The sequence below is a fragment of the Erinaceus europaeus genome, chromosome 15 (assembly GCF_950295315.1).
Source record: "Erinaceus europaeus chromosome 15, mEriEur2.1, whole genome shotgun sequence".
NCBI classification, from domain to species: Eukaryota; Metazoa; Chordata; class Mammalia; order Eulipotyphla; family Erinaceidae; genus Erinaceus; species Erinaceus europaeus.
The window spans coordinates 26,421,932-26,449,213 of NC_080176.1; the positions used below are offsets into that span (position 1 = coordinate 26,421,932).

Consider the following 27,282-nt stretch of genomic DNA (forward strand, 5'->3'; position numbering starts at 1 on the left):
CGCAGGAGGGGCCGGCTGGGGGAGCGACTCGGTTTAGGGCCGAGGGGGCCACGTGATCCTCCCCCAGGAATGTGGTGACATCACAGGGGCGTGGCTATTCCCAAAATTAGGGAGGAAGGGGGAAAAAAAGTCAGAAAAAAGTTTCTTTCCTGGAGTCCTGAAAAGCGGGAGTTCCCACGGGTTTGGGGTGCTGGCCGGGGGGCGGGGTCCTCTACTCCAGGCCATGTCGGGGCCCACCTGGCTTCCCCCAAAGCAGCCAGAGCCTGCCAGAGCCCCTCTTGGGAGGGCGCTCCCCCGAGCCGCCTCGCGGCCTCCACCAGCCCATGGAGTAGGTAAGGCTTCCCCGGTGTGGCCCAGTGCCCTCACCCCTGCCCACTGCTCAACCCAGGCCTGGCTGCCACCTCCTGCCCCCCAGCCAGCCAGGAGACATCGCCCCTGCCTGACCTCCATCCCAGGACTGGGGAAGCGGGGAGAAGAGAAATGTCCCCTTCCTGGCCCTCCATCTCCACATCTGCTCTCTCTTCCCTCACCCAGCACCCCACCCCCACCCCAGGGTCAACTTTTGCCCCCTCCCGTCAGAACAGTGTTACTCTACGCCCGGGGCACCGGATGATCGGGGGCTGGCCTGGGGGAGCTGCCACGGGGGCCCCCAGCGCTCACAGGTGAGAACCACCATGGGAGAATGTGGGAGGGGGTTTGAAGGGGAGCCTGTGCTTCCCCTCCATCCTGGCTGCTGCTCTGTCCCCAGGGGCTCCCCTCGGACAGGGGGGGGCTACGCCCTGGGAGCCTGGATGCTGAGATCGACTCACTGACCTGCATGCTGGCTGAGCTGGAGGGGGGCCGGGGTCACACCCCACAAAGGCCAGACCGCCAGGTGATGCCCTAACACCCCCATCTCGCCCCCTGCCTGCCCCTCCACATCCCCCACACACTGGTGACCTGGTTTTTAGATTGCCAGCCGCGGGTGGGCAGGCCCTTGTCAAGACCCCATTCTTGGGGGTGGGCATACACATGGGGTGCCCAGTGGGGGGCTCTACAGTGAGCCCTGCTCACACTCAGCATTTCTCCCCAGGTTTATGACTCCCCTCAGGCCCCCACCTACCGCACCGGCTCCCTGAAGCTGAATGGGGGCCCCTACGGGGGTCCCACGCCAGCCTCCTATACCACAGCCAGCACCCCGGCCGGCCCTGCCTTCCCAGTGCAGGTGAAGGTGGCACAGCCAGTCCGAGGCTGTGCCCCCCCCAGGCGGGGAGCCTCGAAGGCCTCAGGGCCCCTCCCGGGCCCCCAGCCCCCACTCCCAGGCCTAGGTGACACCTGGGGGCCGGGTTATAGGAGCCACCGGGAGCCTGGGGGGCAGGATGGGGTGGCTGGGGGCTCCAGCCTGGCAGCAGGAACAAGAGGAGACGGGTATGGGCCCCAGGTGAGTCCTGGGACTAGACTTGGGATTCTTACAGACGGACGGACACTGTTGGGTGGGGGGGCGACCACAGGGAGCGGGTGACCTCCTGGGTTTAACCTCCCAGGCCCTGGCAGAGATAATGGTGGGAAGCAGACAGCCTTGACTGCTAGAAGTAGGCCTGAACCCCGAACCCCAGTGTCATCCACCCCACCCCCAGGTGCCTCTGAGACAGCCCCCTGAGGAGGAGCTGGAGCGGCTGACCGAGAAACTGGTACATGACCTGAATCACCTGCCCAGCGGGGAGTACTTCGGTAAGGGAGAGGCCTTGGGGTGTAGTGGGGGGGGGGCTGCGGTTCTGCTGACTTGTCTCTCCCTGCTTTGTCTCTCCCTGCCGGCAGGCCGCTGTGGCGGCTGCGGGGACGACGTGGTTGGGGACGGGGCTGGCGTGGTGGCCCTGGACCGAGTCTTCCATGTGGGCTGTTTTGTGTGTGCCACTTGCCGGGCACAGCTGCGTGGACAGCACTTCTACGCCGTGGAGCGCAAGGCCTATTGCGAGAACTGCTATGTGGTAAGGGGGAGTGGGCCCAGCCCTGGGGTGGGGTGCACTCTGGTGCTATGGTCACTCTCCACCTCTGTCTCTCTGAATGAAAAAGCCAGGGAGGGAGTTGGGCGGTAGTGCAGGTGGCACAAAGTGCAAGGACTGGCAGAAGGATCCCGGTTCGAGCCCCCAGCTCCCCACCTGCGGGGGGGGGGGGGTTGCTTCACCACTTGTGAAGCAGTTCTGCAGATGTCTATCTTTCTCTCCCCCCTCTGTCTTCCCCTCCTCTCTCCATTTCTCTCTCTCCTGTCCAATGAGGACAATAATAACTACAACAATAAAACAACAAGGACAACAAAAGGGAAAAATTAATTTTTTTAAATTTTTTTTAAAAGAATGAAAAGAAAAAGAAAAAATAGGGAACTGCAAAGTCACAGTGTGCTCTGGACCTTGGGCTCCTTGGGGTGGGGGAGGGTGGAGGTGGGGCTGGGTGGTATTGCACCCAGTATAGCACACAGATTACCATGCGCAAGGATCCGGGTTCAAGCTCCCAGTCCCCTTGCGGGGGGGGGGGGGGGGGGAGACAGTGTGGGGGAAGCTTCACAAGTGGCGAGGCAGATCTGCAGGTGCCTCTCTCTTTCTATCTTCACCTCCCCTCTCTAGTTCTCTCTGTCCTATCAAATAAGGGCCAGGCAGTGGTGGATTTGGTGGAACAGATGTGTGTCATGCTCCAGGACCGAGGGCTCAAGCCCTGGTCCCCACCTGCAGGGAGCAAACTTCACAAATGGTGAAGCAGGGCTGCGGGTGGTTCTCCTTCTCCTTCGTTTATCTTCCCCTCCTCTCTCGATTTCTCTGCCTCTAGCCAATAAACAAACTACTATGAAAAGGAAAACAGAGGGCACACATGGTTGAGCACGCATGTTACGGTGCACGAGGACCCAGGTTCAAGCCCCCGGTTCCTACCTGCGGGGGGGGGGGAAGCTTTGCAAGTGGTGAAGCAGGGCTGCGGGTGTCTGTCTCTCTCCCTCTCCATCTCTCCTTCCCTCTCGATTTCTGTCTCTCCAATAAATAAAGATAATACAAAAAGAAAAGAAAACAGAGAAAGGAAAAAAGTCAAAGTATAAAAAGTGGCTTCCAGGGAGTTGGTGGTAGCGCAGCGGGTTAAGCACACATGACGTGAAGTGCAAGGACCGGTGTAAGGATCCCGGTTCGAGCCCCTGGCTCCCTACGTGAAGGGGAGTCGCTTCACAAGTGGAGAAGTGAAGACACTGCAGGTGTCTATCTTTCTCTTCCCCTCTCTCTGTCTTCCCCTCCTTTCTCCATTTCTCTCTGTCCTATCCAACAACTATAAAACAAGGACAACAAAAGGGAATAAATAGTTTCTTTTTAAAAAGTGGTTTCCAGGGGCAGTGGATTTGTGCAGGCACTGACCCCCAGCGATAACCCTGGAGGCAAAAAAAAAAAACCCAAAACACAGACCTCCAAAATACTCAAAGAAGGGATGATAGGCCCATGTGCCAAGGAGGAACAGGGCCGGGGCCTTGGGGCTGAGAAATGGCTCATGCATGGTTCGCTGTCACTGAATCCCAGGCCGGGGGCTACAAAGCCAGGTGTGGGGGGGAACCTGCCCTGCTTTCCCCTCACCTCCCACCACCTCGACCTTCCCCCCCCCCCAAGGCCACCCTGGAGAAGTGCTCCAAGTGCTCCCAGCCCATCCTGGACCGCATCCTGCGTGCCATGGGGAAGGCTTACCACCCAGGATGCTTCACCTGCGTGGTGTGCCACCGCGGCCTGGACGGCATCCCATTCACTGTGGACGCCACCAGCCAGATTCACTGCATCGAGGACTTCCACAGGTCAGGCGGGTCCCCTGCCTCAGCCCTGGGCTGTGCCCAGCTCTCTGATCTGGCGTGAGCAGCCCCGGGAATAACAGCCTTCCTGTCGCCTCTCACCCCCAGAAAGTTTGCCCCGCGCTGCTCTGTGTGTGCTGGCGCCATCATGCCCGAGCCAGGCCAGGAGGAGACTGTGCGAATCGTGGCTCTGGATCGCAGTTTTCACATTGGCTGCTACAAGTGCGAGGTCAGGGGCCTGGGCACAGGGTTATAGGGGTGCGAGGAGAGCAATGGGAGGTGGGGGTGGGGTGGGGGGTGGGGGTGGAGCTGGCCCTGATGGGAGACTGTGGCTTCTTTCCTACCAGGAGTGCGGGCTGCTGCTCTCCTCGGAGGGCGAGTGCCAGGGCTGCTACCCGCTGGATGGGCATATCCTTTGCAAGGCCTGCAGCGCCTGGCGCATCCAGGAGCTCTCGGCCACGGTCACCACCGACTGCTGAGTCTTCCCATGAGCTCCTGGTGGCCGCCCCCCTTCCTTGGCCACCATCCCCCCCCCCCCCCCCCCCCCGTCGGCTTCTCCCTCTTTGTCACCATATGCTGTCTCTGCTTGCTCTGGTCCTGAAATAATAAGCCCTCCGGAGTTTACAAGAACATGTGCACGTCTGTTGCTGTCGTCTTCCCATCACCAGCTGCTGAGCCTTTGCATGCTTTGCAGACCGTGGATTCTCCTGGGGCGAGTGGCTGGCTGCCAGGTGGCAAAGCCACACTCTGGACCAGGCTCTGGAGTCCTGGTATACAATCTAAATCTACCCTTCACTCTGTTTAATGTAGTTTGGTGTGAAGGCACCCTCTGCTTTCATATTTAAACAACAAACTTTTAAAAGACTTACATATATTATTGTGAAAGAACCAGAGCATCACTCTGGCAGTGTGTGAACTGGTGCTTGAGTTTAGCACCTTAGCCATTGTGCCATTTTCTGGACAGCCAATCCACACATTTGCTTTGGAGTATAGAAATTTTATTTTTGGGCGGAGGGTAGATAGCATAATGGTTATGCAAACAGACTCTCCTGCCTGAGGCTCCAAAATCCCAGGTTTAATCCCCCGCACCACCATAAGCCAGAGCTGAACAGTACTCTGGTTAAAAAAAAAAATTTTTTTTTTCTCCTTTGCATTTCCTGCCCATAATCTAATCTAGAAATCCCTTGCTTCATTTCAGTTGTCACATCCACTAGCCTTCTTAAATTCATTTATTTATTGAAGAGATACAGAAATCGAACGGGGGAAGACATCTGCAGTTCTGCTTCACTGCTTGTGGGGATCAGGGGAGTGGGGAGCTTGCGGTCAGCCACCACCACCACCACCCAGCTCCTTTAATTCTGATGAGTTTTAAGTCCCTTTTCATGGAAAGAAATGAAATGATTTATTTACTAGCGGGGGGAGGGAGGGGGAGAAGAGAACCAGAGCATCACCATGGCACATATGATGCTGGGGATCACTCATCTCACTTTGGGGGCCACCTTGGATTTAATGGGGAGGAGCAGCCAGATGCTCCTACAGTCTGTGTCACCGCCGTGCTGGAAGGCCCCTGAGCAGAGCAGGAACACCAGGTTTTGCAGGGAGGCACCAATAAATCACAAAATGGTGGGAGGAGAGCTGCTTTAAAATGGTCGCTCTAGCTCTCCAGCTACGCGAACACCCCGCTAGCCCTGGCCCTGCGAGCTGAGGGACGCCTCCCAGCAGCCCCTTTAAGGCCCCAGGCGCTCGCAGTCCAGGGGCTGGGACCGAGCTTGCAAACGTAAGTGACGTAACACTTCCGTGTTAGCGCGCCCGCGTCGGCGCTTGGCCCCGCCCAGCTCCCGTAGCCCACCCCCGCCCGCCGTGTCTTCAACACAGATCGCGAGACTTGCAGGCCCCGCCCTCTCCCGTCAGGCCTCAGGCCCCCCACCCTGTCGCTTCTTTACGGTGGCGCCCGCGCGGCTTGTGTGTCACTCTCCGGGCCGCAGTTCTGAGTGCGGGGCGCGGCCTGCACGCGCCAACCGCTCGGCCTCGGGGGTCTCCGCTCTGCCGGCCTGCCCGCCGGCCCCTCGCCCCGAGTTCCAGTTCGCAGGCCTCCGGCGCGCGCTCGCCGCCAGGGGCGGGTCCTGGGCCCCGGGAAGGCCGCCCGCGAGCGCGAGGCTAACGGCCGCTGCAGGTGGGGGGCGGGCCCTTGCCGCGGGGGGCGGGGTCCCGGGAGACGCCCCTCCCCCTCCCACGCCGCGCGCTCACACAGCCCCTCCGCCCCCCGGACTGCAGGCCCCCTCGGCCCTCGCCGCCATGGCTGACAGCGACGACGAGTACGACCGGAGGCGGCGCGACAAGTTCCGGAGGGAGCGCAGCGACTACGACCGCTCCCGGGAGCGCGACGAGCGGCGCCGCGGGGACGACTGGAGCGACCGGTAAGGCGCAGGGTGCGGATGTCGTGCCCGCGGGTTTAGGGCCTGAGGGTGCAGGGCCTGGGGCTGCGGGGTGCGCGATCTGAGGGAGCAGGGCCCGGGCGCGCGGGGGTGCAGGCTGCGGAGTGCGGGTGCAGGGCCCGAGGGTGCGGGCGCAGGGCGCAGGGTTCTGGGGCCACGCAGTGTGCGGAGCAGGTGCGCGTGGTTGGGGTTCCGGCTTGTCGGGAGGAGTCCCCGGGGTCAGCAGGTTCCCGGAGAACGTTGGTGCGAAGCCTGCGATTGTCGGTCCCCGGGTCCGCGTTCTCTGCGTCCTGCGATGCGGTGGCCGAGCCGGAGGCTACCTCTGAGTCGCTCCGGGGGTCGAGGGTCTGTGTGTGGCCCAGAGCCCGCTCAGCTCCGGCTGATGGTGCGGGGGTGCGACCTGCGGCCTCGCAGCCTCAGGCGGGAACAGTCTCAGCAGAACCCTTATGCTGGCTCCCCCCTCTTTTTTTTTTTTTCCCTTTCTTGTTTGTTTTCGTTTGCTAGGATAGACAAATTGAGAGGGAGGATAGAGGGACAGAGGTAGAGATACCTGCAGACTTGCTTCACAGCTTTTGAAGCGGCTCCCATGCAGGTGGAGAGCGGGGCCTCGAACCCGGTCCTTGCGTGTATCCTTGCGCGTGTGCGCTTAGCCGGGTGCACCTCTGCCCGGCTCCAGCCCTACTTATTACTACATTTGAAAAGACTTTGTATTAAGTGGGACGAGAAAGGGGAACCAGAGCATCCCTCCCGGAGGACTGAGCTCAGGACCTCACGCCTGAGAGTCCAACTCTGTCCACAGTGCCAGCTCCTGCACCACCTGTGTTGACTTACTTATGACAGAGGAGGGAACCAGGGCATCCTTCCGCACAGTGATGCTGGGGATCTGGGATTCAACTCCTGACCTCAGCCTAGGGCTGGGGAGGCAGCTTGACGGTTCTGCAAAGAGACTTTCCTGCCTGAGGCTCTGCGTGAGGTCCTGGGTTCAGTGCCCGGCATCACCACCAGCCAGAGCTGACCGGGGCTCTGGTCTTTCCCTCTTTTTTCATCAACATAAAATGAATAGAACTGTCACCACAAACATTCATTCAGCTCTGTTTTGGAAGATGAATGTAGTGGAACGTTTGCTGTTTCTCTTTAGGATGGAGGCTGTTGGGTTTTCTCTGGTGGGAGTGAATCACAAGTGTTTCTGAGTCTTGGATAAGATGTGGTTATTGCCCTTCAAGGTGTGGGGGGAGGTGGTGGGGACCGAGAGACAGAAAGGAGACCTGGAGTTGAGACTTTGTGTGCAAGGGGGTACACACAGCAGGCATTTCAGGGCTGTGTTTGTTTTGCTTGTAGTGCTGGTTCCCAGGTACTGCTGCTGGTGGTGGGGTGCTTGTGTGTTACAGCTGTGTGTGGCGGTGGCCCCTCAGATGTTCCTGTCCCTGCTGTCTGAGCTGCCTGAGCATAGATGGGGGCCACCCCAGCTTTGGTGGGTGAAGCTGTAGGACTGCAAGCCAGAGGCCCTGAGTTCCATCCGAGGCTGTGGTGATGCTCCGGTTCTCCCTTCCTCTCTACTTCAAGATCTTGTTTTATTTTGCTTTTATCACCAGGGTTATCACTGGGGCTTGGTGCCTGTGTAGACCCACCATTCCCCATGCTGGTGGTTCCTCTTACCTCCTTCCCCCTCCCTAGAGCTTGAGAGAGAGAAATAGAGAGGGAGAGACACCTGCTCTTCCTCTTGTGACACCTCCCCTGAAGATGAGGGCCAGGGACTTGAACTTGGATCCTTGTGCATGATTCTGAATATGCTCTACCAGCTGAGCCGGCCTGACCCCTCTAGATCAATTTCATTTTGCTTATTTTTCATTTTAAATGAGAGAGAGGCGCACACACCAGAGCCCTGCTCACTCTGGCTGAGGGTGGTGCTGGGCCTTCAGCCTTGGAGCCTCAGGCGTGAAAGTCTTTGGAGAACCATCATGGTGTCTCCCAGCCCTCCTTTATTTGATGAGATAGAGAATGGGAGAGAGAAGAGAGGCCACAGCTTTCTCCTGGGCTCTTGGGCTTGCAGGTCCAGAGCTCTCCTACACCACTTCCCAGACCATTAAATGTGTCCTCAAGCAGAAACACTTCTCACAGGGACCAGGAGGTGAATGTAACTGGCAAAGTGCAGGGCATGTCTGCCCCTGACTCTGGCTTCCATCCAGGCGCCCTTTTTGTCTTTGGTATGAGACTTTCTTGTTTTAGAGATATTTTTATATTTATTTATTCACTTATACCTTTTTGTTGCCCTTGTTGTCACTGACATCGTTGCTGTTGGGGATAGGACAGAGAAATGGAGAGAGGAGGGGAAGATGGAGAGAGAGAAAGACAGATGCCTCTAAATCTGCTTCACTGCTAGTGAAGTGACTCCCCTTCAGGTGGGGAGCTGGGGGGCTCGAACCAGGATCCTTACGCCGGTCCTTGCGCTTTGCGCCACACTCGCTTAACCCGCTGCGCTACCACCCGACTCCCGGTGTGAGGCTTTTCTTTGAGGCTCCAAGGCCCCAAGCACAGTCCCTGGTACCACCATGAGCCAGAGCTGGGCAGTGCTGTGGAGAAAGAGGAAGAAAGGAAGACATTGTGTTTAATGTCCCCTGGGGCCGTCTGATTTTAAATTGGATCCTCTCTTTAAAAAGTGTATTTTAAGGGAGTTGGGCGGTAGCCCCTCTCTGTCTTCCCCATCTCTCTCCATTTCTCTTTGTCCTATCCAACAACGACGACATCAGTAACAACAACAATAATGACTACAGTAATAAAACAACAAGGACAACAAAAAGTGTATTTTAGGGGCCGGGTGGTGGTGCACCTGGTTGAGCGCACATGTTACAGTGCACATGGACCCAGGTTTGAGCCCCAGTCCCCACCTGCAGGGGGAATGCTTTGCAAGTAGTGAAGCAATGTTGCAGGTGTCTTTGTCTCTTCTTCTCAGTCACCCCCTTCCCTCTCGGTTTTTGGCTGTCTCTATTCAGCAAATAAAAAAAAGTGTATTTTACGAGCTCGGGGCTGGTTGAGCACACAGGTTATCATGCACAGAGGCCTGGGTTCAAGCCCCCATCCCCACCTACAGGGGGAAGGTGCACAAGCAGTGAGTGCTACAGGTGTCTCTGTCTCTGTCCACTTTCCCTCTCAATTTCTCATAGACATTGTCCTATCAAGTTAATGTTTAAAGAAAATCTTTTTTTTTTTTTTAATTATACAAGAGAGACACCCAGGAGACCAGAACCTCACTCTGGCCTGTGTGCAGATCATCTGCAGTTAACTGAGAGGTGTCGGCACACAGCCAGATGTTCTTTTAATAGATTCGTGTACACACGTGTTTGTGTGTGTAAACTAAATCACACATCACTACTGATTGACTGTCCAAGTGAATAGGAGGCTACAGAGGTCTCAGAGTCAGACCTTGGAGAGATCGGTAAATGTAAAAATGCCTTTTAAGGGGCTGGGCGGTGGCAAACTTGGCTGATCACTCACAATCCACAAGGCCCCAGATTCAAGTACCAGGTCCCCACCTGCAGTGGGTGAATCCCACTTTTCATATTTTTTTTAACATTTGTTTTTAATTTGCTTCCCCCCCCCCCCTTTTGTTGCCTATGTTGTTTTATTGTTGTTGTAGTTTTTGGATAGGACAGAAATGAAGAGAGGAGGGGGAGAGAAAGATACCTGCTTCACCGTTTGTGAAGCGACTCCCCTGCAGGTGGGGAGCCGGGGGCTTGAACCAGGATCCTTACGCCGTTGATGCTGGTCCTTGCGCTTGGCGTCATGTGCCCTTAACCCACTGTGCTACCGCCTGACCTCTTAAATTTAAAATTTTTTTATTGGTTAAAGACAGATTGGGTCGAGGGGAGTGAGCCATCTGCAGCACTGCTTCACCACTTGTGAAGCTTGCCCCCTGTAGGTGGTGACCAGGTGCACCACCGCCTGGTGGGGGGTGGGGTGCACTCTTGACCAGTGACTCAAGCCCTGTAGGCCTTTCTTTCCCCCATCTACCCCTTCCTCTCAATTTCTGGCTCTATTGCCTGGGGGATAGAAGACATCAAAGTAAGGTTACTTCTCCTGAGGGGCGCTCCTGTACTGTCATTCTCCAGGTGCGGGCACTTCGTGGGGGTGAAGAGGAACTTCCCGGGCTTCTCTGGCTCCTTGTGAAGCCAGAGGGTCAGACTCCAGAAAGGGGGTGGGGGTGCATCCTTACAGCTTTTATTTAGAAAAAAAAATCAGAAATGCCTCAGTTCTGGAGTTAGACCAAAAACTCCTGCCATTATTCTCCTCCCAGTTTCATTCCCTTTTTTCAAGTCACTTTTCATGAAAACCTACTTTGTGTGGGTGCACAACTCTAGTGGCTGTTGGGGTTGGGGGTTGTGCTCTGCCACAGGTGAGAATCCAGGGCCAAGCCTGCGGCCCTGCATGGCCGCACTACCCAGGGGGAGTTTTGGGAGTGGTGCATCGGTGTCTCCCTTCCGAGTCTGGGGGTGGAGTGGTGGCACACCCAGTTAAGCGCAGACGTTACCATGCACAGGGACCAGGGTTCAAGCCCCTGCTCCCCACCTGCTGGGGAGGGGGAGCTTCAGGAGCAGTGAAGCAGGGCTATAGGTGTCTCTCTACCTATCTCCTCCTTCACTTTCTGTTCTGTCGTATCCAATTAAAACAGTAGAAGAAAAAAAGCTCAAGATTGCGTGCTGGGCCTGTAGAGCCCAGGTGTCACCATACTCAAGGACCTGGGTTCAAGCCTTGAATCCCCACCTGCAGGGGGGAAACAGTGCTGCAGGTGTCTCTCTCCCCATCTCTTCTCTTCCCTCCACTTAATTAATTTCCATTTCTTTCATTCTTTCTTTGCCAAATTCTAGATACTGAGCAAACACCCCACTTCTTTTTTTAAAAATTTTTTATTTCTTTTATTTTTGAGAGAGATGCAGAAAGAGGGGCACAGAGAGAAACACCAGAGCCCTGCTCAGCTCTGACTTACGGTGGTGCAGGGGATTGAACCTGGGACTTAATAGCCTCAGGCGCGAGAGTCTCTTTGCAGAACCATTATGCTGTCTCCCCCGCCCTTTGTTTTTAATCTTTATTTGTTGGATAGAGACAGTCAGAAACTGAGAGGGAAGGGGGTGATAGAGAGGGAGAGAGACACCTGCAGCCCTGCTTCACCACTTGTGAAGCTTTTCCTCCTGCAGGTAGGGACCAGGGGCTCGAACCTGGGTCCTTGAGCACTGTAACATGTGTGCACAACCGGGTACACCATCACCTGGCCCCTTAATTTCTTTTTGTCTCTACCCACTAAACAAACAAAAAATTTTTTGAATTAATTAATTTATTCCCTTTTGTTGCCCTTGTTGTTTTATTGTTGTAGTTGTTATTGTTATTATTGGTGTCGTTGTTGGATAGGACAGAGAGAAATAGAGAGAGGGAGAGAAAGACACCTGCAGACCTGCTTCACCACCTGTGAAGCAAATCCCCTGCAGGTGGGGAGCCGGGTATTCGAACCGGGATCCTTACGCCAGTCCTTGTGCTTCACGCCATGTGCACTTAACCTGCTGCGCTACCGCCCAGTTCCCCCTAAACAAAATATTTTTAAAAAATATTTCAATTAAAAAATAAGGGTCTGCCTAGAGTGGTGGTAATCAGATTACAACCCCAAGCAAAAAACCTGGTAGTAAAAAAAATAATAATAATAACGGAGTTGGGCGGTAGCTCAGCGGGTTAAGCGCAGGTGGTGCAGAGTGCAAGGGCTGGCTTAAGGACCTGGTCGGAGCCCCCGCTCCCCACCTACGCAGGGGGTCGTTTCACAGGCAGTGCAGCAGGTCTGTGGGTGTCTGTCTTTCTCTCCCCCTCTCTGTCTTCCCCATCTCTCTCCATTTCTCTCTGTCCTATCCAACAACAACGACATCAATAACAACAACAATAACTAAAACAATAGAAAAAAAGAAGGCCAACGAAAAGGAGTAAATAAAATTTAAAAAAACAACCATTTTTTTTCTGATCTCACATGGAGGAGAGAACTCTAACTCTCCAGCCTTGCTAAGGGCACAAGGGCACAAGGGGCAGCGCAGTGGCTCCGCAAACCCGGGCCGAGGCTCCTGGGCTACAGGTTAGGGGTGGTGGGTGGGGCCCTGGAGTGGGGTCGGGTCTGAAGGTGCCGAGGGGCCTCACACTCAGCCTCCCACAGGGATGGGGTCAGGTTTGCAGGGGAGAAGGCTGTGGTATCGGGTGGCTGTGGCCCCCGGGGTGGTGCCCAGTCAGTTGGCCTGTGTCCGCAGGGAATGGGACCGGGGCCGCGAGCGTCGCAGCCGGGGCGAATACCGCGATTATGACCGCAACCGGCGGGAGCGCTTCTCGCCGCCTCGCCATGAGCTCAGCCCCCCACAGAAGCGTATGCGCAGAGACTGGTAAGTGCCAGAGCCTGGGGGGGGGGGGGGAGAGCCCCTCCTACTCAGTGGGGGCAGCCCCTGTTGCTGTGCCTGACTTGTGCCCCCGCCCCCAGGGACGAGCACAGCTCTGACCCCTACCACAGCGGCTACGACATGCCCTACGCTGGGGGTGGTGGGGGTCCCACTTACGGGCCCCCCCAGCCCTGGGGCCACCCCGATGTTCACATCATGCAGCACCACGTCCTTCCCATCCAGGCCAGGTAAGCCTGCACTCGGGTGCCAGGAGGGCTGGGCCAACGCCGCCCCGTCTTGCCTCCCCGTGACCGATAACCCCCCCCCCCAACTCCCACCCTCCGCCAGGCTGGGTAGCATTGCGGAGATCGACTTGGGGGTGCCCCCGCCCGTGATGAAGACCTTCAAGGAATTCCTGCTCTCACTGGACGACTCTGTTGATGAGACGGAGGCCGTGAAGCGCTACAATGACTACAAGCTGGACTTCCGGCGACAGCAGATGCAGGACTTCTTCCTGGCCCACAAGGACGAGGAGTGGTGAGCGTTGCCCTCCCGCCTCCCTGCTTCTGCCTCTCTCAGGGTGGGGGTGGGAACAGGCTCCTCACGCACTCCTGCCTCGGCCCTGCTGTCCCGGGCCGGGCACCTCCAGGCCCCTGCAAGGGCCACCTGTTCCCCCCACCCTCCCCCACCCCCGCAGTGGATGGATGGACGGACGGCCTGCCCCGTGATGGTGTGGGACCACACCGTCCCCAGTCGCCAGGACCCGGTGGCTGTGGTGTCCTCCCCAGAGCGAGTGAATCCAGATGAGAAAGCCAAGCTCTCAGGGTCGTTTGACAACAAAGAGAATTTTAACTTTTTTCCTTTTGTGGATGTTTTGATTTTAATCAACCATCTTTTCCCCCCTTCCTGCTCCTCCTCCTCCTCATCCTCTTTCTGCTCCTCCTCCTTGAAAAGAGCCAGAACTGGGAACTACACCCGCTCATCGTCGGAGCTCGGAGCAAACCCACCTCCACCCCCACCATACCCGCCCTCACATGAGCCCGGGCTGAGCGGCGCGCCCCGGCCAGGCAGGCAGGCAGGGCTCGCTGTGCACAATGCAGCGCCTAGCTGAACGTGATCACGTAGGCAGCTAGCTAGTCAGGGCCTCCTCCGCGCAGCCGCGGGGGTGGCGTCCGGCCGGGCGCCCAGCCAGGAGCCAGCCGGTGGCCCTTCAGCCAGCATGGGCCCGGGCACGGCTAGTTAAGTCTTGAGCTCTGTTTGACCAAGCTGCCAAGGTAAAGATCCTGGAGGTGATGCCTGCGGCTCTCCTTTCTCTTACAACTCGTGGTTCTGTCTGGCCCTGCTTCCTCTCCCACGTCTGTCTGTCTGTCTGTCTTGTCTGTCTGCCTGCCTCTTCTCCCTTGTTCCCTAACACTTCACCTCTGCATTTCCAGTCTGTCTGGCCTGTCCTCTTGCCCTTCGTTCTCTTTTTCTGGGACTTTCTCAAATTTTCTCCTCTGGATTTCCTGTCTTGTGTGTCTGTTCCATCCCACCACCTCTCCCAGTTCCTCTCCCCTTTCTCCCCTCCCTCCTCTCCCTTCTCTCTCCCTCCTCTCCCTTCTCTCTCCCTCTCCTGTGGGCGTGGCCCGAGGTGGTGAGGGCACTTTGGTTTCTCCTGGGGTCTCTCCCTGGCCGGCACCCGTTTATCTTACACGGGGACAGTGGTATCCTGCCTCATTTGGCTTTTCCTCTGGTGCGCTTCAGGTGTCCCTCTGTCCCCCAGGGATGGAGGGCATTGGTGGGTGCAGGCCCATGTTGGCTAGAGTTTGGGGCCCGGGCCCTCATCCTGAGCCTTTTCCTGCAGCCCCGGGGGCCGCAGTGCACAGCCCCACCTCTCGCCTACTCTCCCCTCCTGGCTCTCCCGGATCTTTTCGGAGCACACACTCTAGTTCCTTTTGGGGTGTTGGGTGGTTCTGGTGGCCCCTGTGACCTTGTGGGTGAGAGGATGGGATCATGTCCTGACTTCTAGGCCCCCCATGACCCACCCTGGACCTCCGTAAATGTTCTGCCCACCCATCTACCCCCAGGTTTCGGTCTAAGTACCACCCAGATGAGGTGGGGAAGCGGAGGCAGGAAGCCCGGGGGGCCCTGCAGAACCGGCTGCGGGTCTTCCTGTCCCTCATGGAGACCGGCTGGTTTGATAACCTGCTTCTGGACATTGACAAGGCCGACGCCATTGTCAAGATGCTGGATGCAGGTGTGTGCGTGCTCGGGGTGGGTGGGGAAGCAGGGTGGGGACAGGAGGGTGTCCAAGTGGATCACTACTCTTGTTGCACCCTGGCAGCCGTGATCAAGATGGAAGGAGGGACGGAGAACGATCTGCGTATCCTGGAGCAGGAGGAGGAGGAGCAGGAGGCCAAGCCCGGGGAGCCCGGCAAGAAGGAGGAGGGCCGGGCCGGACTGGGCCTGGGGGATGGGGAGCGCAAGGCCTCGGAGAAGGAGGACAAGAAGGAGGAGGGCAAGCAGGTGCTGAGAGGGGCCGGGGGAGGTGGGATGGGATGGGGGGTTCCCAACAAAGGCCGAAGGGGGGTCAGCTTCCTCTCCCGCACCCACAGGCTGAGAACAGAGCCGCTGACGACAAGACCAAGAAGGCTGAGGGTAATGGTGACGCAGAGGAGAAGAAGGACGACTCGGAGAAGGAAGCCAAGAAGGTGGGCTGCCCGCTCGGGGCTGTGGGGAGGGAGCATGGACCCCTGACTGACACCCCCCTTCCTGACACCTCCACAGAGCAAGAAGCGGAACAGGAAGCACAGTGGTGATGACAGCTTTGACGAGGGCAGCGTGTCGGAGTCGGAGTCTGAGTCCGAGAGCGGCCAGGCCGAGGAGGAGAAGGAGGAGACAGGTGGGGGCAGGGTGGCCTGTCCCTCGGGTTGGATGCGAGTGCTGAGGGAGGGGTGACCACCTCTGACTGCCCTCCTTCCCCCACGAACAGAAGAAGTGCCGAAGGAGAAGCCCCAGGAGGAGGAGCGGGAGAAGCCCAAGGACACGCCTGGGCTGGAGAAGCCCCGGCCACTGCACAAGACCTGCTCCCTCTTCATGCGGAACATTGCACCCAACATCTCCAGGGCCGAAATTGTAGCTGTGAGTTGGAGGCTGTGGCCTTGGCTTCCCACACCTGCTGGCTCCGGGGCCTCGGCTCTTGTCTGTAGCTGGTGGTTTGGGTTCTGGGCTGTGGGGCCCAGGGAAGAAGTGACTCTGATGACAAGTCTGTTATCTGCTTTTCCAGCTCTGTAAGCGGTACCCTGGCTTCATGCGTGTGGCGCTGTCGGAGCCCCAGCCTGAGAGGAGGTGAGGCCCGGCGGGGCAGGGGTTGGGGACTGGGGGCCCACCCGGGACACGCTGACCCGCAGTCTCCTTCAGGTTTTTCCGTCGAGGCTGGGTGACCTTTGACCGAAGCGTCAACATCAAGGAGATCTGCTGGAACCTGCAGAACATCCGTGTGAGTGTTGGGGGCCAGGGGGTGCACAGGGCGGGGGTGCCTGTCCACCCTGAGGCCTGGAGCTGAGCTCAGAGCCCGTATCCTGCAGCTCCGTGAGTGTGAGCTGAGCCCCGGTGTGAACAGAGACCTGACGCGTCGTGTGCGCAACATCAACGGCATCACGCAGCACAAGCAGATCGTGCGCAATGACATTAAGCTGGCGGCCAAGCTGATCCACACGCTAGACGACAGGACCCAGCTCTGGGCATCGGAGCCAGGGACGCCGCCTCAGCCCTCGGTGAGTGGCTCGTGCGTGTAGTGGGATGAGAGCTGACTTTCAGATGGAGAGAAAAAAATGCCTCAACCCCGGTGGGGTGGGGTGTTGTTAAAATTTCGGCGGCTCTTGCTGGCCGGGCTAGCTTCACGGGCAGGTAACAGAGACATACGGCTGGGCAGGGAAGCTGTATTTCTTTATTCAGGAACAACGATTCATAAACTAAACCAAACTAATCACCAAACAGAACTCTGCTGCCTCTTTCCCACGGCGGCGCCAAGAACTCTTAAATCTGCCACTCTGGAACTCTGTCGGGGTTCTTAGGGGCGGGGCCAAATAGGCCCGCGAAACTAACAGGACTGATCCAATTCTCTTGGCGGGGGAGAGCTAGAACAAACCAATGTAAAGCATACAACAGTGGGGGCCCGGGCTCCATGCTGGCCTCCAGACTTGAGTTGGGCAGTTTGGCCTGGGCAGCACCCAGACCCCAGCCTGGCCGATACACCAGTGGTCACTTGCAGGCTAGGGCGGCACGAATGGTTGGGCAGAGGCACCTGTCCAGGCATGCCCTTGGTTTCACATCCCTGCTCTTCCTCCCTTCCAGAGCCTGCCCTCACAGAACCCCATCTTGAAGAACATCACGGACTACCTGATTGAGGAGGTGAGCGCCGAGGAGGAGGAGCTGCTGGGGAGCAGTGGGGGCGCCCCCCCTGAGGAGCCTCCCAAGGAGGGGAACCCAGCCGAGATCAACGTGGAGCGGGATGAGAAGCTGATCAAGGTGGGTGCGCACGTGGTGGTTGGGGCACACCCCGGGGTGGGGCTGGGAAGCCGGGGGTGAAGGCGCTCAGCTCTGCCCCATAGGTGCTGGACAAGCTGCTGCTGTATCTGCGCGTGGTGCACTCCCTGGACTATTACAACACCTGTGAGTACCCCAACGAGGACGAGATGCCCAACCGCTGCGGCATCATCCACGTGCGGGGGCCCATGCCGCCCAACCGCATCAGCCACGGGGAAGGTGAGTGCTCGTCGCCCCTGGGCTCAGCCTGTGCCCCTAGCCACAGGCCCCTAGCCTTTGCTGAGCCTGCCCCCCTCTCCCAACTACAGTGCTGGAGTGGCAGAAGACCTTTGAGGAGAAGCTCACTCCCCTGCTGAGCGTGCGAGAGTCCCTGTCCGAGGAGGAGGCCCAGAAGATGGGGCGCAAAGACCCCGAGCAGGAAGTGGAAAAGTTTGTCACCTCAAACACCCAGGAGCTGGGCAAGGAGAAGTGGCTGTGCCCGCTCAGTGGCAAGAAATTCAAGGTTGGGGTGGCGAGTTCAGAGGCTGGGGGGTGGGGTCAAGCCTCCTGGATGGGGTCAGGGAGCTGGAGAACCATCCTCTCCTCACCCAGGGCCCCGAGTTTGTGCGCAAACATATCTTCAACAAGCATGCAGAGAAGATTGAGGAAGTGAAGAAGGAGGTGGCATTTTTCAACAACTTCCTTACGGATGCCAAGCGCCCGGCTCTGCCTGAGATCAAGCCGGCTCAGCCCCCCGGCCCTGCCCAGAGTAAGATATGATCCGTGAGGGTCTGTTCCCCCCCTCCCCCAGCTCTGCTTCTCTTCCCTGCTGGCAGTCCCTAGTTTCCACACGCCCCCCTCTCCGCAGTAATTCATGTTCCTGTCCGTGTTGTACTCCCCCCAGGCCTGACCCCGGGACTCCCCTATCCGCACCAGACTCCGCAGGGCTTGATGCCTTATGGCCAGCCCCGGCCCCCCATTCTGGGCTATGGAGGTGAGAGCCTAGGGTAGGCGGCTTGGCTGGAGGGAGGAATTGGGCCCTGGCCTCTTTCCAGCCCCGCACTGGTCTCTGTGTAGGTGCCGTGCGTCCTGCAGTGCCCACGGGAGGACCCCCGTATCCCCACGCTCCCTACGGTGCTGGCCGTGGCAATTACGATGCCTTCCGCGGCCAGGGCGGCTACCCCGGGAAGCCCCGCAACAGGTGAGTGCATGGCGCCCACGCCCACACCCACCCACCCCCGCCTGCAGCCCGCTGACCTCTTCCCCATTCACAGGATGGTTCGCGGGGACCCCCGGGCCATCGTGGAGTATCGAGACCTGGACGCTCCGGACGACGTGGACTTCTTCTGAGTCCTGAGAGCCACCCCATCTCCCGTCCTTCCTGTGACTGCCTAGTCCCGCCCGTTCAGCTCAGAACTTTTTGTACCTTCTGCCCTACTGCCAATAAAAGCACAGTGATTGTCCTCAGCCCTCGTGAGGCCCCGAGGGGGCTGCATCCACTTTATTGCGCCAAGTTGCGGGCCTGCAGCGGGGGGTGGGGCCCGGGGTCTGGGCGGCTGGTCAGGCACAGGTTGTAGAAGGAGTCGGGGTCGAAGGCCAAGCTCACATCCCGCCAGCCCACCCAGCCGGCGTCCTGCAGCTCGCGGGGGCTTCTCGGGGCGCCCCAGCAGTGCGGGTCCAGCAGCAGCACGTGGGCACAGGAGCCGGGCCCCAGGCTCACGCCCAGCAGCGCCTTGGCCGCACCGTCCGTGCCACCGCCTGCCATCACAGGCCCCCCGCCGCCCTCGAAGTGCGTGAACAGCGGCTCCAGCTGCGCGCGCATCCCTCCTGGGAGCACGTGGCACAGGCGCGCGCGCGGCCCCCCAAAGTGCTCGAGGCAGAGGCTGGCCTCCACGCAGCCGATCCAGCCCCTGGAGCCGCGGAAACCTCGCGGCTTGTCGCCCATGGCCTCCAGAGCCGCCTGCACCGCATCCGGTGCGGGCACGCCCGCTGCGCGGCCCTCAGGCCACGAACACAGCGTCTGCAGTGTGCGGTAGCCGCAGCCCCAGCCGCGGTCGTCCAGGCCATCGCAGCCGTAGTGGAAGTAGAGGTAGTGGCCAGTGAGCAGGGCCTGGCGCCCAGGCGGCGCAGCCAGGCCCAGGTGCACGTCACGCAGCGGCTCCAGCGCTTCTCCCGCAGGGCGCTTCCGGGTTCCCGGCCTGCCCCGGGCGCCACGGCCTACCGCGCAGGCGCCGGTTCCGGGGCGGGGCCTGCCACCGAGTGGTGGGGCTATTGCCTCGTGGGCCGGCCCCGGTGCACCCCGTCCCCGCCCTTGTCCCCGCCCCCCCGCCCGGCCCAGGCGCGCACACCGCTTGGCTGTAACAGTTTATTGGCAGCCCGGAGGGGCGAAGGCACCGCGGGAGGGGCTCGCCGAGGCATGCAGATGGCGGAGCCCGGGGCGGGGCCGGCTGTGCCCCCCAGGGCAGGGAGGGAGCGGCCTCACAGGTCCGAGCAGCGGTCCTGCTTGCTGTAATGGTCGAACTGGTTCTTCCAGTGCACCATGTAGGAGCTCCAGCGGTGGAACTCCGCCTTCCACTGGCGCTCCGCCTCGTCCAGGGTGTCTGCGGCGGGGCGGGGGCACCGGGGGGCCAGGCCATGCGGGAGGGGGAGGGGGCCACGGGGGCGGGGGTTACACAGGAACGTGGGGTGGGCGAGGGGGGAAGAGACAGAAACGGTAGCGGGTTATAGCCTCGCGGTGAACCTGGGCCACGCCCCCTTGCCCCCCAACACCAGGCTCAGGCTGCTAAGAATCGTTTTATAAAAATAAAAACTGGATTTCCATTTGCATTAGCGAGAGGGGGTCCCTGAGACGGCTGGGGGTTCAGCCTGCGCCCACCCACCCCGTGCTGTCTGAGGGTCGCAGGTCTCTGAGCGGACCCTCCTGCAGAGGCCGGGGCAGGTCACAGCGGCTGGAGCCCGGAGCAGAGGAGGAGGAGGAGGAGGAGGTGCGAGGGGAGGCCGGGCCGTGGCCCGGGGGCGGGGCCCGAGCAGGTGCAGGGGGTCGGACCGGCTGGGGGAAGAAGCCGGTCATCCGGGCTCCCGCCCCCAGACCCCCAGTCCCCCCGCCCCCCCAGCCTACCGGTGGCGCTGAGCAGCTTGGGCAGGAAGCGGTTCCAGAAGGCGCAGGCCTGGGCGTGAAGCCCGCGCCGCACCTCCAGGGGCTGCAGGTTCAGGCTCACGTACTGCTGTGCCTCGGCTGAGTACCGTGGCCACTGCGGGCCCTTGGGGTCCGGAGGGTTTGTGGGGTTCCTGTGGAAGGGAAGCAGCCCGGGGTAGGGGCGTGGGGATAGACAGAACAGGGAGCCTCCGACTCTGCCCTCCCTCCCTTTGCTGGGCCATCCTGCTCCCTCTTTGTCCCTGGTTCGGCTCTGGCTGATGAGGTGCTGGGGATTGAACCTGGGCCCGTTGGTGCCTCAAGCAGGAAAGCTTTTTTTTTTTTTTTAAATTTATTTATTCCCTTTTGTTGCCCTTGTTTTATTGTTGTTGTTATTATTGTTGTCATTGTTGGATAGGACAAAGAGAAATAGAGAGAGGAGGGGGAGACAGAGAGGGGGAGAGAAAGATAGACACCTTTGCTTGTGAAGCAACTCCCCTGCAGGTGGAGAGCCAGAGGCTCGAAATGGGATCCTTACACGGGTTCTTGCACTTTGCGCCACTTGAGCTTAACCCACTGCGTCACCACCCGACCCCCCTTTATTTATTCTTTTGAAAGCTTTATTCCTCTAATATTTTCTGTGTATATTTAGAATACAGAAAGAAGTTGAGAGGCATGAAAGAGAGGGAGAAAGACAGACAGAGATTCCTGCAGCCCTGCTTTCTCACTTTTGAAGATTCCCAGCTGCAGATGGGAAGCAGGGACTTGAACCCAGGTCCTTGTGCACGGTAGACTCCCTAGAAAGCTTTTTTTGCCTAACCATTATGCGGTCTCAAGTCAGCCCCTTCATCAGAAAAATAAATTTTTAGATATCACATTTGGGCAGGCGAGGTGGCACACAGGACCTGCATGCACACGGCCCCAAATTCGATTCCCAAAACTGCATGAGCTAGAGCTGAGCAGTACCTCGTCTCGCTCTCTCCAATATGTATGTTTTAATATTTACACAGGAGGGGCCAGGTGGTGGCAAACCTGTGATCACACACATCACAATGCACAGGGACTCGGGTTCAAGCCTCGGGTCCTCACCTGCAGGGCTGTGGGTGTCTCTTTGTCTTTCTCCTTCTCTACCTTCTCCTCCCCTTTTACTTATTATTATTGTTTTTTAACCAGGGCCCTGTTCAGCTCTGCCTTATGATGGTGCTGGGGATTGAGCCTGGGACCTCAGAGCCTCAGGCATGAATGTCTTTTTGCAGAATCATTATGCTGTTTTCCCAGCCCCTCCTTCTCTCCTCTCAATTTCTGTCTCTGTCCAATAATAAATAAATAAGATGATTTTTAAAACTATAATAAATTTACAGAAGAGAGAGAGAACCAGATCTCTGTCATGTGTGACAAACTCAGGACCTCATGGTTTCAAGTCCAGTGCTTTCATCAACGTGTCACTTCCCAGGCTACAATATATAAATCTTAGAATAAATAAATAAGTAAATAAGTCTGGGAGCCAGGAGGTGGCGCACTCGGTTAAGTGCGCACAGTACAATGCTCAAGGATTCAGCTTCAAGCCCCCGGCTCCCCACCTGCAGGGGGTCTGCTTCAAAAACTGAAGCAAGTCTGCAGGTGTCTTTCTCTCTTCCTCTATATATCTCTTCTCAATTTCTCTCTCTCTTGTCAAATACAAAGAAAATAAAAAGAACAAAAGTTAAAAACATCTGTCTCAAGGAAAAAAAAAGCATTTAGAGGTCGGGTGGGCAATGGCACACCTGGCAAAGCTCACGAGGTCCTAGGCTCAAGCCCCTGTTCCCCATTTGCGGAGGGGAAGCTTCACAAGCCATGTTGCAGGTGTTTCTCCCGCAGTGTGTGTGCTCCTTATCAATTTCTGTCTCTATCTGGTAAATAAATAAAACACTTTAAACAGGGAAGACAGTGTTTCCAGAGGGCTTGCACACAGGGCCAAGGCCCAGGCTCCACCCACAGCACTGGAGCAGAGAGAACCTCCTTCTGGTCCACCTGTCTGTCTCACTCATAAAAATCAAATGCAGCGTAGCAAACCCACACTGGGCCAGCAGAACAGCTCACTTGGACAGTGTGCTTTTTGCCATATACATGATATATCATGATATATACATGATATACTGAAGATGCTTCGGTGCTGTGGTCTCTCACCCTGTCTCTCTCTTTTAAAAAACTATTTAGTTGATTATTCACTAGACAGAGACAGAGAGAAATCAAGGGAGAAGGGGTAGAGAGACACCTGTAGCCCTGTTTCACTATTCATGAAACTTTCCCCCTGCAGGTGGGGACCAGGGGCTTGAACCCAGGTCCTTGTGCACTGTAACATGTGTGCTCAACCAGGTGCACCACTGCCTGGCCCTCCACGCTGTCTCTAAAACAAAACCACCCCACACATCACATCTCCTGACAGGCCCCATAAACTGGTTGGGGAGTGGGGGTAGCCAGCTCTGGCTTAGCCAGTCCTCTCTTCCTCTCCCTGTCTCTCTCCTCTCCCTCTCCTTCTCTCCCTCTCTCCTCTTTCTCCCTCTCCTTCTCTCCCTCTCCCCCCCTCCCTCTTTCCTTCTCTCCCTCTTCCCTTCTCCCCCCCCATCTCTTCTCCCACCTCTGCTTCTGTCCCCCTCCGACATCTGTGTGTCACCCCCCGGCCCTGCTGACCCCGTGCGGGCGAAGTTGGTCCAGTATCTCATCACGCGCTGGGTGAAGGCCCTCTCCTCCAGCGTGTAGTTCAGCCTGGGGTCCAGGGGCAGCCCGAAGACGAACTCGATCTCGTACCCGTGGGGCACCCCCATCCACTGGGGCCAGGGCAGTGTGGACGCACGGTGCTCGAAGTGGTAGGCGTACACCTGGGCGCCCCTGGCGGCCAGCCGCCCGGCCAGCTGGGCCACAGGACACACGACGTTGTGGTCGCCCACCACCTCGCTCATGGCGTCCCGCAAGAGCCTGGGGTCCTCGGGGTGCAGCCAGTCTGTGTACTGCAGGACCACAGCCTCCGCGGCAAGGTCACTTGCCTGGGGCACCCCTACCCGCACCCCGGACAGGAACTGTGGCCGGCTGATGAGAGACTCGTTGTCCTTGCTGAAGCCGGGGGCCCCGTAGATCAGGAAGTAGGAGCCCTCGTCCTTCACCACGCCCACCAGCACCTGGGGGACAGACAAGACAGAGAACCCGAGAGATGGACAGTTAGCGGTCTGGGACCCTGGAGGAAGATTCTAGGCTGGGCAGGGGCAGGAAGGAGAGAAAGAGGCCCACCCTAAGCTGACCACCCATCACCTGCAGGCCTCTGAAGTCGCCGGCCTCCACCAGGGCCTCGGGCGTGTCGCTGAGGAAGTCCCCGTCCACCACGGGCACGAACGAGAAGCGGAAGACACTCTCCTGGGGCAGCACGTGCCACTCGTGGTCCACCAGGTCCCGTGCCGGCCGCGCCCGCAGGCAAGCTGCCAGCTCCGTGTCGTTGGCCCCCGCACCCCCCGGGGGACAGCCCACCAGGCGGGCCAGCAGTGTGGCCCTGCGCCGGGCCTCCCCCAGACCCACTGTGGCCCAGGGCGCCCCGGGGGCTCCGCTCTGCAGCACCGCCCGGCGGAACAGTCCTCGGCTGGGCGCCGACAGCAGGTGCAGGCCCACCGAGGCGGCACCGGCGCTCTCCCCGAACAGTGTAACAGAGGTGGGGTCCCCCCCGAAGGCCACCACATTGTCCTGCACCCACTGCAGGGCCAGCCTCTGGTCCAGCAGCCCCACGTTGCCTGGGGCCTCGCGGCTGCCTGGCAGAACCAGGAAGCCGAAGGCCCCGACGCGGTAGTTCATGGACACGAGCACGGCGCCCTGGGTCTGCGCCAGGAAGCGGCCGTCGTACACGTCCAGGGAGGAGGCCCCGCTATAGAAGCCGCCCCCGTAGATCCACACCAGCACTGGCGCGGGGGCCCGGGGCCGTGGGTGTGGTGTCCACACGTTGAGGTACAGGCAGTCCTCGCTCAGCTCCCGGTTGGGGTTCCACATCTCCGCACCCTCGAAGCCAGGGTACAGGGTGTCCACATACTGGTAACAGACCTTCTGGAAGGCCGTGGCATCCAGCACCCCCGCCCAGGGCCGCTTGGGCTCCGGGGGCAGGAAGCGCCGGGGGCCCACTGGCGGCTCAGCGAAGGGGATCCCCAGGAAGGCAGAGACAGGGCCCCCGGGGGTCATGAGGCGGGTGCCCCGCAGCTGGCCCCCACGCACCGTGACCAGCAGCTCGGGGTCCTCCAGGCCCCTGGCCCCTGTGCCAGCTCCCAGGAGCAGAGCCAGGAGCAGGGCGCCCAGGGGGGGCCTCATGGCTGGCAGGGTCACGGTGGGTGGCGGGCAGACACTGCAGGAGAGAAAGAGAGAGGCAGGCGGGTGAGGGCGCAGCGCGGGCGCCGGCAGATTAAGTGACTCTCCTGCCCGGGGGTTATCACCCTGCCGCAGAGAAGGAGGTGGAGCCAGCCAGGGCAGCACAGATGAGGGGGCAGGAGGGGGACAAGCAGGGCGACCAGGACGGGGACCAGACCATAGAGACAGGGACACTCTCCTCAAACACCCCAGCGGGGCACGGGGGTGGGGGGCAATCGGGCTGGGTAGGGGACCCAAGGCTGCCGTCCACTTTCAGGGGCGCGGCCCAGCGATGGGAAGAGCCTCCAGGGACCCTCAGGGAGTAAAAGGCCCTGCTGCCGCTGAGCGTGCCAACGCAAGGGGCGAGGGCTGCGGACATGCAAAGTGTGGGCGCTCTACACCCTCGGGGGGCGTCCACATTCTGCATTGCTCTGGGGCCTAGGCCCTGCCGGCCTGATGCCCTTGGGCCGCGCCCCGCCCCGCCCTGGCAGCTCCACCGAGCCCCCGGGAGTCCTGTCCTCATCCTTCCGCCACTGCGCTGCGCACTGTCGCCGGCAGGGGGCAGCAGAGACCACGCAAAGGACCCGCCCGGAATCCCGGCGCCGGCAACCTGGGGGTGGAGGGGGTTTCTGGGGGGCTTGCGGGGAGCAGAGTGCTGGGGTGGTGGTGGTGGTTCTGAAGGGCGAGCCCGGGCGCCTGTGTCCCTGGAGGTCCCCGGCGGCGGGGGCGGGGGCACTATTTTGGGGGCAGCAGCTGCTGCGGTTCCGGCCTCAGTAGCCAAAAGGATCAAAATTCCCCGGGTCGGAACTCCCCAGGCGCACCTCCCCCCCCCGCCCTGCACCCCGCACCCGCCGGTCGCGCCCCCCCCCCCCCACGCAGAGCTTGGAAACCCGAGCGCCGCTAATTATAACTCGGGGCTTCCGCCGCCGACCGCCCCTTCCCAACGCACTGAGCGATGTCCCCGGGGAGGTGGGGGCGCCTCGGGATGCGGGGTGCAGCGGGGCGCACCGGGTGCACCGGGTGCACGGGGTGCAGCGCGGACCTGCGCAGCTACTGAGCCGGGGGCGTCGGCCAGCGGACCGGGACCCGGGCCGGGGACGGGGGACTGTCTGGGCGGCGAGCCGGGAGGGGGGCGCGCGGGGACCCCCTGCAAGCGGGGGGCTCGGGCGGGGCTCACCTGCGGCCGGGCGGGAGCTGGAGGCGGCCGCGGTTCCGGGGCGCAGCTGAGCGACTGTGATAGCGGCGCTGCCCCCCGCACACGCCCCCCCGGCGGCGCCCCCGCCCGCCCCGCCCGCCCAGTCTCCGCCCCCGCCCGCCCCTCCCCGGCGGACCGCGACCCCGGGCCGGACACGCCGCGCCCGCAACAGACGGACGGTCGGACAGATGCCGCGTCATGATGACGGCGCGCCGGGCGCGGGGACACAGTGACAGCTCAGCTCGGAGCGCCGGCGCGGGGGGGGGACACCTGCGGGGCCGGTGGGGAGTGCAGGGTCGAGGGTGCGGGTGACGCGGGGACACCCTCAGGCCCGCAGGGCGCGGAAACTTCTGGAAGCCCCGGGGGTGGGTCGCGCCCCGGGGGTCCGGTGGGCATGACGTCACCAGGCCGGTTGCTCATTGGCCGCGGCTGCCGGCAGGTGGGGGGGGCTGGCGGGGGGGTCGCGGGGGTCGCGGCGGGGGTCTTCAGGGGCGCGGGGAGCCAGAAGGAGCCGCGAGTGTGCAGCCCCGGGGTGGGGGGCCCCGCTCGGCGCGGGGGCGAGCGCGCGCGGGACTGCGGGGCGCTGAGGAGTGCGGGTGCGCGCACGCTCTGCCGCTGGTGGGGGGGCGTCAGGACGTTGCATATGGGGGGGTCTCCCGGAGGGGGCGTCAGGGAGTGCCCCGGAGCCCACCCACCTGCCTACCGGGCGGTGCCGTCCCGCGGCCACCGCCCCACAGCCCCCGCCCCGGGCTGTGCCGCAGCCGGCCGCCAGGTGGCGCCAGAGATGGTCTCTCGGACCCGGGGAGCTGGCCCGGCGGGGGCCGGGGCTGCAGGGAGGGCCCCCAGCCACTTCCCGCGCCCCGCTCTCGGGAGCCCCCGCACTGGCAGCGAGGCCCCGGGACCTTCAGCACCTTGGGGCAGCCAGCCCGGGATTGGGGGTGGCTGCAGCCCGGTCACTGGGGCGCCATCGCGGGAGGGGGGGCGCCTCCCCAGTCCCCCGCCCCAGAAAATGCTTCAGGCTGACAATAAAATGCTAAGAATTTACTGGGCGTCTTGTGGTTTGCAAGTGGGAGAGCTCCAACTCGGGCCAGCGCAGACTATTGGGCCAGGCGTCTCTGATTATAAGGGAGGGGGGAGGTCATCTTTATAAAAAGAGATGTATCTATTCACTAGAGAGAGTAAGCAGACAACCAGAGCATCACTCGGACACATGCAAAGCCAGGGGTCAAACTCAGCACCTTGTGCTTCTGCTTGCAAGTCTGGCGTTCTGCCCACTGCAAAACCTCCCAGGTCACAGATTCTGCAGGTTCTAGAGGAATGAAAGGAGGGGTGGAAAGACGAATCTAGAAGACCTAGGTTGGTTCTAGATCGTTTCTTTCCGTCCTTTTCTCTCTCTCCTCTCTCTTTCTCTCCTCTCTCTCATTCCCTCACCTCCTTACTCCTCCTCTCCCAAATGATAGAACCTGGATTGGTTC

At 60.0% G+C, this 27,282-nt stretch overlaps 4 protein-coding genes across 6 annotated transcripts; 2 read left to right on the forward strand and 2 right to left on the reverse strand.

Annotated features, from left to right (window-relative positions):
- The first annotated feature begins 105 nt into the window (after nucleotides 1–105).
- Nucleotides 106–4,417, forward strand: TRIP6 (thyroid hormone receptor interactor 6). Its single transcript, XM_007534802.3, has 9 exons — nucleotides 106–332; nucleotides 535–662; nucleotides 749–874; nucleotides 1,073–1,420; nucleotides 1,617–1,710; nucleotides 1,798–1,967; nucleotides 3,615–3,793; nucleotides 3,896–4,016; nucleotides 4,135–4,417. The coding sequence occupies exons 1-9, from the start codon at nucleotides 224–226 to the stop codon at nucleotides 4,264–4,266; spliced, it is 1,407 nt and encodes a 468-aa protein (XP_007534864.1). The 5' UTR covers nucleotides 106–223; the 3' UTR covers nucleotides 4,267–4,417.
- Nucleotides 4,418–5,707: 1,290 nt separating this feature from the next.
- SRRT (serrate, RNA effector molecule) lies at nucleotides 5,708–18,590 on the forward strand. Of its 3 annotated transcripts, none has more exons than XM_060173431.1 (20): nucleotides 5,708–5,960; nucleotides 6,062–6,204; nucleotides 12,495–12,623; nucleotides 12,719–12,865; nucleotides 12,966–13,154; nucleotides 14,684–14,853; nucleotides 14,941–15,122; nucleotides 15,212–15,307; nucleotides 15,384–15,498; nucleotides 15,589–15,737; nucleotides 15,883–15,944; nucleotides 16,017–16,095; nucleotides 16,184–16,372; nucleotides 16,953–17,126; nucleotides 17,210–17,363; nucleotides 17,453–17,646; nucleotides 17,736–17,892; nucleotides 18,016–18,117; nucleotides 18,201–18,324; nucleotides 18,398–18,590. In XM_060173431.1, exons 2-20 carry the CDS (start codon nucleotides 6,083–6,085, stop codon nucleotides 18,471–18,473), a joined length of 2,610 nt encoding a protein of 869 aa, XP_060029414.1. In that variant the 5' UTR covers nucleotides 5,708–5,960; nucleotides 6,062–6,082; the 3' UTR covers nucleotides 18,474–18,590. The 3 variants fall into 3 exon arrangements, with proteins under 3 accessions (XP_060029414.1, XP_007534863.1, XP_060029415.1); XM_007534801.3 differs by having other exon boundaries at nucleotides 18,028–18,117; XM_060173432.1 differs by having other exon boundaries at nucleotides 5,709–5,960; nucleotides 15,592–15,737.
- A 2-nt stretch (nucleotides 18,591–18,592) lies between these two features.
- UFSP1 (UFM1 specific peptidase 1 (inactive)) lies at nucleotides 18,593–19,541 on the reverse strand. Its single transcript, XM_060172316.1, has 2 exons — nucleotides 19,518–19,541; nucleotides 18,593–19,473 (listed from the first exon to the last, which is right to left on the reverse strand). The coding sequence occupies exons 1-2, from the start codon at nucleotides 19,539–19,541 to the stop codon at nucleotides 18,625–18,627; spliced, it is 873 nt and encodes a 290-aa protein (XP_060028299.1). The 3' UTR covers nucleotides 18,593–18,624.
- ACHE (acetylcholinesterase (Cartwright blood group)) lies at nucleotides 19,475–26,022 on the reverse strand. Its single transcript, XM_060173433.1, has 5 exons — nucleotides 25,790–26,022; nucleotides 23,542–24,610; nucleotides 22,927–23,411; nucleotides 20,242–20,411; nucleotides 19,475–19,723 (listed from the first exon to the last, which is right to left on the reverse strand). The coding sequence occupies exons 1-5, from the start codon at nucleotides 26,005–26,007 to the stop codon at nucleotides 19,602–19,604; spliced, it is 2,064 nt and encodes a 687-aa protein (XP_060029416.1). The 5' UTR covers nucleotides 26,008–26,022; the 3' UTR covers nucleotides 19,475–19,601.
- Between the last annotated feature and the right edge of the window lie 1,260 nt (nucleotides 26,023–27,282).

What these genes read in the sequence shown, in the direction of transcription:
- TRIP6 (XM_007534802.3), top strand. Translation starts at nt 224, where the DNA reads ATGTCGGGGCCCACCTGGCTTCCCCCAAAGCAGCCAGAGCCTGCCAGA. An exon ending in GGGGCCCCCAGCGCTCACAG is followed by an intron (nt 663 to 748) that starts GTGAGAACCACC and finishes CTCTGTCCCCAG; the next exon opens with GGGCTCCCCTCGGACAGGGG. An exon ending in TTGGCTGCTACAAGTGCGAG is followed by an intron (nt 4,017 to 4,134) that starts GTCAGGGGCCTG and finishes CTTTCCTACCAG; the next exon opens with GAGTGCGGGCTGCTGCTCTC.
- SRRT (XM_060173431.1), top strand. Translation starts at nt 6,083, where the DNA reads ATGGCTGACAGCGACGACGAGTACGACCGGAGGCGGCGCGACAAGTTC. An exon ending in GGGGACGACTGGAGCGACCG is followed by an intron (nt 6,205 to 12,494) that starts GTAAGGCGCAGG and finishes CTGTGTCCGCAG; the next exon opens with GGAATGGGACCGGGGCCGCG. An exon ending in GAGCCCCAGCCTGAGAGGAG is followed by an intron (nt 15,945 to 16,016) that starts GTGAGGCCCGGC and finishes AGTCTCCTTCAG; the next exon opens with GTTTTTCCGTCGAGGCTGGG.
- UFSP1 (XM_060172316.1), bottom strand. Translation starts at nt 19,541, where the DNA reads ATGCCTCGGCGAGCCCCTCCCGCG. An exon ending in CTCGGCGAGCCCCTCCCGCG is followed by an intron (nt 19,474 to 19,517) that starts GTGCCTTCGCCC and finishes GTTACAGCCAAG; the next exon opens with CGGTGTGCGCGCCTGGGCCG.
- ACHE (XM_060173433.1), bottom strand. Translation starts at nt 26,007, where the DNA reads ATGACGCGGCATCTGTCCGACCGTCCGTCTGTTGCGGGCGCGGCGTGT. An exon ending in ACCAACTTCGCCCGCACGGG is followed by an intron (nt 20,412 to 22,926) that starts GTCAGCAGGGCC and finishes TCCCTTCCACAG; the next exon opens with GAACCCCACAAACCCTCCGG. An exon ending in CAAGCTGCTCAGCGCCACCG is followed by an intron (nt 19,724 to 20,241) that starts GTAGGCTGGGGG and finishes GCCCCGCCGCAG; the next exon opens with ACACCCTGGACGAGGCGGAG.